The 10,977-nt window shown below is 50.4% G+C and overlaps 2 protein-coding genes across 2 annotated transcripts; one reads left to right on the top strand and one right to left on the bottom strand.

Annotated features, from left to right (window-relative positions):
- The first annotated feature begins 413 nt into the window (after positions 1-413).
- On the top strand, positions 414-8,014 carry LOC119275202 (DEAD-box ATP-dependent RNA helicase 35A-like). Its single transcript, XM_037556004.1, has 2 exons — positions 414-1,473; positions 6,756-8,014. Exons 1-2 carry the CDS (start codon positions 494-496, stop codon positions 7,618-7,620), a joined length of 1,845 nt encoding a protein of 614 aa, XP_037411901.1. The 5' UTR covers positions 414-493; the 3' UTR covers positions 7,621-8,014.
- A 1,197-nt stretch (positions 8,015-9,211) lies between these two features.
- On the bottom strand, positions 9,212-10,661 carry LOC119275201 (tuliposide A-converting enzyme 2, chloroplastic-like). Its single transcript, XM_037556003.1, has one exon. The coding sequence runs from the start codon at positions 10,585-10,587 to the stop codon at positions 9,640-9,642; it is 948 nt and encodes a 315-aa protein (XP_037411900.1). The 5' UTR covers positions 10,588-10,661; the 3' UTR covers positions 9,212-9,639.
- Positions 10,662-10,977: the final 316 nt, after the last annotated feature.

The raw sequence follows: 10,977 nt of genomic DNA, 5'->3' as shown, positions 1-10,977 counted from the left end.
CATCAGCTTGAACTACTCATAGTCATAAAAACAACATATAATTATAATCTATAAACAACAATAGATTATAACAAGAACAACACACTTTTAAACAACAACACATCCTAAACAACATCATTTTTAATAAACAACATCACTTTCTCGTAAACAACAACACATCAATACATCATCACATAGTCATATATTTTGAGTTCACAAATTCATGATAAAGTGTAGAGATAATTTTGAGTTCATATAGATTTTATATGGGTATATGGGTATGTGGGTATGGGTTACATGATCTCATACCCGTACCCACTCTACCCGATGGGTTTAACATTTCCCTATTCATATGCCCATGGATAATTTTTTGTCCCATACCCTTACTCTAATAGGATTTTTACCCGCAGGGTACGTGGGTAATGGGTACCCATTGCCATCCCTCTCATCTCCCTCCCGTGCCCGAAGAAATCCCCACCTTTGCCTCTCCTTCCTCCGAACCCTAACCCCAGCCATGGCCCCCGGCGCGGCGGTCGCCGCCAAATCCGATGACGAGGACGACTACGAGGAGTATATCCCCGTCTCCAAGCGCAGGGCCATGGAGGCCGACCGCCTCCGCCACCAGCGCCTCTCCAAGCCCGCCGCCGCCGCCTCCGCGGGCTCCCTCCCACCGCCTCCGCCCCCGCCGACGGCCAACCCCGCCGCCGCCCCCGATGACGCTGCCCCCGCCGCCAAGCCCAGCCTCCTCGTCACGTCCACGCAGCTCAAGCGCGCGGCCCCGGAGGTCACCGCCACCGAGCAGATCATCCTGCAGGAGAAGGAGATGATCGACAACCTCTCCAACAAGAACACGCTCATGTCCGTGCGGGAGCTCGCCAAAGGCATCACCTACACCGAGCCGCTCCGCACCGGCTGGAAGCCGCCGCTGCGCCTCCGCCGCATGCCGCGCAACAAGGCCGACGAGCTCCGCCGCAAGTGGCACATCCTCGTCGAAGGCGACGAGATCCCGCCGCCCGCCCGCGACTTCCTTGACCTCCGCTTCCCCGAGCCCATCCTCCGGATGCTCCGTGAGAAGGGCATCGTGCAGCCCACGCCCATCCAGGTGCAGGGGCTTCCCGTGGTGCTCTCCGGGCGCGACATGATCGGCATCGCCTTCACCGGGTCCGGGAAGACTCTGGTGTTCGTGCTGCCCCTCATCATGGTGGCGCTGCAAGAGGAGATGTTGATGCCTATTGTGCCTGGGGAGGGCCCGTTTGGCATGATCATTTGCCCATCACGGGAGCTGGCCAAGCAGACATATGATGTCATCGATATGTTCCTCACTCCACTCAAGCAGGCTGGATTCCCAGAAATACGGCCATTGCTTTGCATTGGGGGTATAGACATGAGGACACAACTCGATGTGGTGAAGAAGGGCGTACATATTGTGGTCGCCACACCTGGACGGCTCAAGGATCTTCTCGCCAAGAAGAAGATGAACCTTGACAATTGCAGGTATCCATTGGATTTTTGTGATTGATTTGGTGTTTTTATAGCTTTGACAGATAACAGAGTATAACTGTTCTGCTAGTCTCATAGGTTCATAATTTTCTACTTAGTGCGTTGAGCCAGATAATGAAGTTTGAACTAAAGCTCTGTTATGGCTGAATTGCTAATATGAAAGCTACATAGGATATGCTTTTCAACAATAATAACCCTGTTTCCGAATAAGCTCAAGAAATACACTTACTCCCTTTGTTCTAATCTTGACTAAAGATCTTGGGATATGTTAGTGTGGATGGACTGAGTTTATTTCTGATGGGTAAAACATGTAATTCGTCAGTGAATGTGATGTACATTTGTACATTGCAATAGGGGTGATCACAAGATAATGTTGCTGATGTGAGTGATGGAGGAAGATGAGACTAGACCGGGTAGAGAAGATTTGAGATAAGGACTTGCATTGTTCAAGAACCCTGTTTTCTGATAAGCTCAAGAAAATATACTTGCCTTTGTTCTAAACTTAACTAAAATTCTTGGGATGCATTTTTTTTGGATGGACTGGTGAGTGTATTTCTGATGGATAAATCATGGTAATTCGTCAATAAATGTGATGTACATTTGTACATTGCAATAGTCAATAGGGTGACCGCCAGACAATGTGGCTGATGTGAGGGTTGCAGAGGAAGATGAGACTTGACTGGGTAGAGAAGGCGGTGAGATAAGACTTCATTGTTCTTGATTAATGCCAACGATTACAATAGTCATCATCGAAGGCTCTCCTAACAAATATTGGCCAGATCTGAGATTAGACTAAATGTCCTTGTTTAACTGAGTAGCGGTGGTGATGGCCTGGGGAGGACTACAGGAGTAAGATGAGACCATAGACTGTAGAGAAGATTTTGGATGAGACAGTTTGATTGTTCTTGGTTACTCGTTAATGCCGACAATTACAATAGGCATTGTTATATAGTGGGTTCTCCTAGCAAACATAGGCCATATCAATCTAAATGTAAACATGCTTGGTAGATCAAAGAACTAATCCTCATAGCTGGGAAGTAACTAAACTATTGGAAAATAAATAGATTGGCCTGGTGGAACCATCCTGATCATACATGCTGACCCACTGCTACCAAGATGTTACTTGCATGGACAATGCTGGTGTATGGTAATTTCTGCATGCATGAATTTGTGTGGATGCTCCATTATCATCCATGCTGTATGATGAGACCCAACTAGATGGCGAGTCGTTCGTTGGCCCAATCTTTCACGGTACAAGAAAATCAGCAACGAACCACGACAAACAGTTCTCGTAATAGCAGAAATAGACGACGAAGTAGCGGATCGGTTCTTTGGATCAAGCAATATGCTAGAAGACCAAAGAATAAAACTTACGAACGGAATCGATCGGATCGAACCGGCCGTGCAGCAGCAACTTAATCTCTCCAGATTTAGCAAAACAACTTAGATATTTGGCGCATCCTGATGTGATGCTTTTCTCTGTCTTTTTTTTAACTCCAAAAAACTTCTGTCCCGTACAATGACCCAAACTGCCTTGTTATAAAGGCGACGTACACAGAAGCCACGGCCAAACTAATCGCTAACCGACTCAACCACGTACGCGTAAAAAGATTTAGTACCTAACAAGTTTTCTCCTTTTACATCTCGGAGAGAAACATCTATTTATTTAACCTTCCTAACACAACTTATCCCTAGACCTCTCCCGTGATACTAGTACTCTCTTAATTAAGAAAACTAATTAATTACTCCGGCCACGTTGATCACCCAAGTCCTAAAATATAATAAGAAAACATAAAGGAATTTCTTCTTTGCATGCTTGAGATTACCACCTTGGAGGAGTTCTAAAGTTTGGCTTCACTTCTTGTGAAACTACAAGCTGGATTGCAACGTCTCCTATATAAACAACGGGCACCTCCATGCAACTAGCAGAAACTCCCAAGTCTCCTTTCTTCTTCGATGCAGCACATGGAATAGCGCCTAGGATGCCTGCACCGGTCCACTTTAAATCTTTCTTCGTACCTTCTGGCAGATTATGAACTTGTAAAATAGTGGTAGCCGTAGAACTAGTCTGAGTGGCTAATGGCACAACAATGGCACTAGTGTTCACATCACTGTACCTCATCACCACAAGAACTCGTTATACAAGTGATGCACATAGGAAACAAATACTGTTCACAAGCTAATTTGGAAGTAGTAACATAGCCTTCGAGATTAGCACCTTTAAGCAGGGCTTAGTGTTTTGATTTACTAACGATAAAGGTAAATGTAAGACTTTCGAGTAGAAGTGATATATTGAAAAGGAGTATGTTGTTGTTTCTTATTGAACTGATGCATTAGCCAAGTTTCTCAAAAGTCCGAACTATGGGAGAGGGTCGGACATTATACTCCAACACCTCTCCTCACGTCTATACTCCTTTGGAGTTCATGACGTGGGCAGTGGAAGCAGGGGCAGGTCGCAATTATTTTTTGCGTTTACTGTGTTTTGAACCCTAAACCTCTTGGTTGAGTTTATGCACCTAACCAGTTCACCGATCAGTCTGAACTGATGGAAAAGACTAGGCAACATATTTTAACACTCCCCCTCACGTCTAGGCTGTGGACATACAGGAACACCTTAGACATGGGATCGAGATTAGATCGCAACTATTTTTGTATTAAATAGTGCGTTGGCCAGGATTTGATCCCGAGACCTTGTGGCTCCGATACCATATTGAACTGATGCATTAGCCAAGTTTTTCAGAAATCGGAACTATGGGAGAGGGTCAGTGTTATGGCGCTGCTAGAAGGAGGGCGCAAGAAGGCCGGCCGGGGGCCTTTTGCCCACGGCCGGGCAAGATGGAAGGATTTCCTTCTTAATTCTTGCTTGATTAGATTGATACATCTCCTCTCTTTATATAGAGAGGTTTACTTGACTTCCAAGCAAGGCTTACTTGACCCCTAAGCAAGCGACTCTTATCTCTAATTAACCCTAAGACTAACGGGCCCATTAGGCCCATTACGTACTCTAACACTACACCCCACCTGGACATGCAGCTTGTCCTCAAGCTGCAGCCTAACCAACTTATAACCATGACTCGACGCAACCCAAACCTAACACCTAAAAATAAGCCTTTTACATCTCGGCTTGTTTTATTATTCTCAACCTGAAATGGACTGGGACGCTTTATTTTGGACCCTTAACAAAAACTGAACACCATCCGCACGTCGGACATGCACGTGTACAGCCACCTGGATCCCATGGACACCATCTGGACAAAAGGAGTGCATGTGTAGGACCACCTGGAAGTGGTCGCAAGAGTGACCAGCAGAGGCGCCCTTGCGGCGCCCGGTGACGGAATGCAGTGGTGCTACGTGGTGCGTTGTTGTCGGTGACACCATGCCTTCTTCCTGCCGGACGGCTGTTGGTCTGCACCGCACAGGGAAGAGTGGGGGGCTTGCGATGGAGAATGACGAGGAGGGGTGCGCTCCCCCAACCGCCAATGTCGCAGACTTGGAGGTCGCTGCCCATGGGGAAAACAGCATGCCCAAGATCCCGGACGCAGTGGACGAGATCGAGGTCCTTTGCGCAGCGAAGCGCAACTGGGAGGAGCGGCAGCTGCAGACCACGCAACTCCCGCACACGCCGACGCGCTAGGAGGCCGCGTGCAGCAGCCTGCAGCCTCACCGTCGTCGACACGTGGCGGGTAGTGATCCAAGCTGGAAGCGGTGACGGCGACGGCGGAAGCTTGATCTGCTGGATGGGGACGCCCTGGGGAAGCGGTGATGGCGACGGCGGGAACTTGATCTGGTGGATCGGGACTCCCGTCGGCGCGGTCGATGCGGGGCCGGAGCTGACCGATGATGGCTGCTGCGGCGGAGCGCCGGGCGCGGTGGAGGTCGCCAGGAGCGGTGGCTGCCACTGCAGCCAGGGCGGGGCGGTGGATGGCAGCAGCTACAGCGGCCCGATGAGCGCGGCGGAGGCCACCTGGTGCGGCGGCTGCCACGGCAGCCAGGACGGGGCGGTGGATGGCAGTTGCAGCGGCTGCTGCAGCAGCCCGACGAGCGCGGCGGAGGCCGCCTGGTGCGGCGGCTGCCATGACAGCCAGGACGGGGCGATGGATGGCAGCTGCAGCGGCTGCTGCAGTAGCCCGGCGAGCGCGGCGGGGGCCGCTTGGTGCGGCGGCTGCCACGGCAGCCACGGCGGTGCGGTGGCGGTGATGGGCGGCGCGGCCGGGTGCGGCCCATAGGACCCGGCCAAGAACAGGTGGATCTCTTGGACCGCCTGTGTTAGGTCCCGCAGCGCCCCGGACACCTCCGGGGTGAGGACGACGGGGGCGGGCGCGACGGAGGATCCCGGCGCGGGCAGGAGCGGGGCGACGGTCGTGACCGGCAGCGGAAGAGACGGGTTGGGCGGCGGTGAAGACATGATCGAATCGAAGCTAGCTGATACCAAATTGTTATGGCGCTGCTAGAAGGAGGGCGCAAGAAGGCCGGCCGGGGGCCTTTTGCCCACGGCCGGGCAAGACGGAAGGATTTCCTTCTTAATTCTTGCTTGATTAGATTGATACATCTCCTCTCTTTATATAGAGAGGTTTACTTGACTTCCAAGCAAGGCTTACTTGACCCCTAAGCAAGCGACTCTTATCTCTAATTAACCCTAAGACTAATGGGCCCATTAGGCCCATTACGTACTCTAACAGTCAGACATTATACTCCAACATTTCTTGACTTCATGTTCATGTTAATTTTCCTGACTTCTACACTGCAGTTATATGTCTGGTATCAATTCTATTGTTGAAGTCTGCGCCTTAGTAGCGACAATCTATAATTTCATAGCTCAACCTTTATAATATGCACTGCAATTTGTGAACTTTGCATAATTTTAAGTATGCACTGCTCCCAATGAAGAATAAGATACATAAAACGATGCAGTGTTGAATTTTTAGGTTTCACTAATACACGCTGTTTAGTTTTAAACCATCCTCAGTTGCTGATTTCCTTATACATGCTGCATAGTTGTACGAATGTTGAAAGTTGAGTGGCTCTGGACCAAATGTAGGGGATTAGAGCTGTCAATCCTCCATGCTCCATATGTATGCACTGTGAAGTGTCACTGTTCAAATACCAGAATATACCCCCATTACCTAGGAGATAACCGTTTTTTAAATGCAAATGTTTTAGCCTGTATTTTATTGTTCTACATTGGATCATTCATACTAGTAAAACCTCTTTGAGCTTCTTAAGAAGTACCACAGACTGTTCAAAATTCTTAATAGCACTTTTCTTGATATGCACAGGTATTTAACTTTAGATGAAGCTGATAGGCTTGTTGATCTTGGATTTGAGGATGACATTCGGGAGGTTTTTGACCATTTCAAGGCACAAAGGCAAACCCTTCTTTTTTCTGCCACTATGCCCAAGAAGATTCAGAACTTTGCAAAGAGCGCCCTTGTGAAGCCAGTAATCGTCAATGTTGGAAGAGCCGGGGCAGCGAATCTTGATGTCATCCAAGAAGTTGAGTATGTCAAGGAAGATGCCAGAATTATATACCTCCTTGAATGCCTTCAAAAGACTCCACCTCCTGTTCTTATATTTTGTGAAAACAAAGCTGATGTTGACTACATCCATGAGTATCTTCTTCTAAAGGGTGTGGAAGCTGTTGCAATCCACGGAGGCAAAGATCAGGAGGAGAGACAGAATGCGATTGAGTTCTTCAAGAATGGAAAGAAGGATGTTTTGGTGGCTACTGATGTTGCCTCAAAGGGTCTTGATTTCCCTGATATCCAGCACGTGATTAACTATGACATGCCTGCCGAAATAGAGAACTATGTCCACAGGATTGGTCGAACCGGTCGATGTGGGAAAACAGGAATAGCAACTACGTTCATCAACAAGAACCAGACAGAGACTACGCTTCTTGACCTCAAGCACCTGCTCAAGGAAGCGAAGCAAAGAATACCACCAGTGCTTGCTGAGCTCGTTGATCCGCTAGAGGATGCTGAAGCTATTGCCAAGGAGAGTGGTGTCAAAGGATGTGCATTCTGTGGTGGTCTTGGGCATCGTCTTGCTGACTGTCCAAAGCTGGAGCACCAGAAGTCTGTGGCGATCGCCGGCTCCAGAAGAGATTACTACGGCGGTGGAGGTTACCGAGGAGAAATATGATTGCATCATATTATTAAGAGTGTATGCTTTCTCAAGGGGTAAAATACTGCAGCTTGAGCTCATCCATGCTTGAGATATACCTCATGCAATCTGAAGTTCTGTCTTAGTCATCGTGTCATAGAAGATTTGTCATCACATTGTGTTTCAAGTGATGATGGCTTGATGTAATATATTTTTCTGCATACGAAGCTGTACTGTTGTAAAATGTAATATTGAGTGGCAGATTTTCCGGTGAGGAGGGTATTATTTCTTGAGCACTAGTATCATTTCTAAATATCATCACTTACATTATGAGACTGAGGGAGTAACAGATAGCGAGGGTTGTGAAGTTGTAATGGTTATATTGGCCATCTGTTTTTTCCCTTCTTATTTTGGATAGGAGATATGGACCATCCGCACCAGTTGCTTCTGAAAGATTATATTTCCACTGCTAACTTTGGTGCTGCAGACGAGTAAAGGCTTTGGCCTATCCATCCAATTTATTCTGCATTTGCCACCTAGGTTCATATAGTAGTCTATTTTTTTTGCGAAAGCATATATTGTAGTCTACTCCCTCCGTCCGGACGGAGGGAGTATATGGTACGCAAAATATAATTATATGGGTTCTTAGAAATTAATCGTATCTAATTGGAGCCCACAACTTTCCTTTCTTCCGCTCAAAGAAAGAAAAGGTGACCTTGTCGCCAGGAGTCTCCCACGCCGCCGCCCTCCGGCGGCTCCCCTTCGTCGGCGGCCTCGGTTTTCGGTGGTGAGAGGGGTTGCCGGATTCACGTGTGTGGATCGTCTTTTACTAGTAGTTTAGATTTTTAGGTTGTTCATCGTCTTTGCTTCGGCGGCGGCGATGGCGGCGCTAAATAAAGTTTCTTCAGATCCTACTCCGACAGGCGATCGGTCCTATGGTTGGGGATGGATTTGGAAATCAGTCTGTTCAAGTAAGGATGGCGTGGCGGCGGCGACATCCTCGTGGTGGACCTGTGTCCTCGGGTTCCGCCATTGCGACGGCGTTTGCTCCAGTGCCGCCGTGGAGCTTGGGAGGTAGTCCAGGAGCGGATGCAGATTGTGGTCTGTATCGGCGGCATCTGGAAGATGGTGGATCGTGTGTTGGGTTCGTGGTTTGTGGATGGCAGGTGTGGTTTTCTCCTCTGGCGTCTTAGTCGTGTGGGGGTGCCAGATCTAGAGTTCGATGGCGTGTTCGGGGTGTTACCCCGGTCTGATTCGTTCAACGGTAATGGTTTTATTTTTGGTGAGCCACCTTGGAGGTCCGCAAAGCTGCATATCAGCGATGGAGCCGCTTCGAGCTCGGGTGTGAAGGTGATTCGTCTTTTTTTTTCTTTGGTGGCTGCTATGGTGGTTTCAGAGGCAGGTGACGGGCGTTGGTGTCAAGTTCCGAGGATTCTTCGGTCTTGATTGTAATTTTACTTCTTGGCTGTTGTTCCTTTGTGTAAAGGCTAGTGATTTGCTGTCCTTTCAGGTTTGCCAGGTTGATTTATACGTGTCTTGTAACATAATCCTTATAATATAATGAGACATGTATTATCATGCAAAAATAATAATTGGAGCCCAAGGCAAGCAGTCCATTGCACAGCACTCAGCAAAAACGAACAACCGAATCGTGCAAATGCTAACAACCAAATCGCCAAAAGAAAATATACAATAAAATATACTCCGTCCGTACTGAAATAAGATGTTCTAACTTTTTTAAGCGGATCTATATAGATATATTTTAATTAATGCCTTTGTTTACTCGTTTCTGTAGCTCATATTAAAATATTCAAACATCTTATAAAATGTCTTATGGTAAGTACTCCCTTCGTTCCGAATTACATTCATTTCTGAGACAAGTAATTCCGAACGGAGGGAGTATGAACAAAGGTGATAATTGGTAAAGCTAAAGGCCCCTGAAATTGAGAGGTAGGTGAGGAAACAGGAGGATGGCTGGAGTTGTTCCAGTAAATCCAATTTATTTCATCGCCATAATCCTAGAACGGAGCACAAACACGTAGTCCGGTGAAGAGAGCATCAAGGTGCGTTAATGAAGGCGACGATCCTGTCGAGCATCTCCTTGGCCTTGTCGCAGTCGGGCTTGAAGAGGTAGAAGACGTGGCCCTCCCCGTCCGTCTCCAGCAGCTCCACTCCCTTGTCGGCGGCGGCCAGCGCCTCCGCGTACGCGCGGCCGCGCCACCTGAGGAAGTCGCCCTCCGCCGTGCACACCATGACCCTCTCGCACGCCAGCGCCCCCAGCCCCGGCGCGCCGGGCGCCATGGGGTTCATCCGCGGGTCGTCCATGCCGCTGGTGCCGGGGCACGCGAACATCCAGAGCCCCGCGCCCCGGGAGCGCGCCGCGGGGTCGGTTGTTTCCTCCCCCACGGCCTCGGAGCCCCAGAACCAGGGGTGGATCAGCACCGCGCCCCCGAGGCGCGCGGCGCCCGGCTGGATGGCGACGTGGTGGCAGATGTTGGCGCCGGCGCTGTCGCCGGCCACGAAGACGCGGCCGAGGTCGCCGTGCGCCGCGACCCAGGGGTCGGCCGCGGAGAGCACCCAGCGGAGGGCGTCGAGGCAGTCGTCGTAGGCCGCCGGGAGCGGGTGCTCCGGGGCGAGGCGGTAGTCGAGGGAGACGCCGAGGGCCGGGCAGGCGGAGGTGAGGTCGTTGAGGAAGCGGTGGTAGTTGGGGGACTTCGCGGACTCTGCCACGAAGCCGCCGCCGTGGACGTAGACGATGACGGGGAGCTTCGCCGCCGTGCCGGCCGCGGCGGATGGGGGCAGGTAGAGGCGGGCGGAGTAGGCGCCGAGGTCGACGTCCTTGGACTGGACACCCGTGGAGGGGTCGGGCCCCGGCGCGACGGGCGGGAGCACTAGGGGGCGCTCGATGCGGCCGCTCTTGTAGACTCGGAGGAGCGGGCCGAACTCGTGCAGCAGCTCGTCGGCGGCGGGTGCGGGTGCGGGTGCGGGTGCGGTGTTGGACGCCATGCTCTCTCCCTCTCTCTCTCACTGGCGAATGCTCGGGGGTGAGGTTGTGTCGTGTGTATTTGTTTCCTGGGTGGGATGTCCGGATGAAATAGACATCGCGGTGTACTATCTGTGCCTTGGGATCTCCGGATGGGAAAAGGCATCGCGCGAACGGCGTGGCGGTGGACTGATGGCGTGCGGTTGAACCGACAAACGCTTCCCGTCCGCCGGTCTGGCTGGCTTGCGACAAATGCTTGACCGTTCGACGCGTTTACACTCTCTACTTGTTCTACTATTCACACCGAAATGATGTACAAACAGCTTGTTCTGGCCGGATCAGCTACTGATCAGCTCTTCCACTCCACCGCTTAGGTTGCCGACGGGAAAGGAAGGAGGTCGTCGTCGTCAACC

This window comes from Triticum dicoccoides, chromosome 3B, assembly GCF_002162155.2.
Source record: "Triticum dicoccoides isolate Atlit2015 ecotype Zavitan chromosome 3B, WEW_v2.0, whole genome shotgun sequence".
NCBI lineage: Eukaryota > Viridiplantae > Streptophyta > Magnoliopsida > Poales > Poaceae > Triticum > Triticum dicoccoides.
The sequence above is the reverse complement of the archived record's forward strand: the minus strand, read 5'-3'. Positions and strand labels throughout refer to the sequence as shown.

What these genes read in the sequence shown, in the direction of transcription:
- LOC119275202 (XM_037556004.1), top strand. Translation starts at nt 494, where the DNA reads ATGGCCCCCGGCGCGGCGGTCGCCGCCAAATCCGATGACGAGGACGAC. An exon ending in ATGAACCTTGACAATTGCAG is followed by an intron (nt 1,474 to 6,755) that starts GTATCCATTGGA and finishes TGATATGCACAG; the next exon opens with GTATTTAACTTTAGATGAAG.
- LOC119275201 (XM_037556003.1), bottom strand. Translation starts at nt 10,587, where the DNA reads ATGGCGTCCAACACCGCACCCGCACCCGCACCCGCACCCGCCGCCGAC.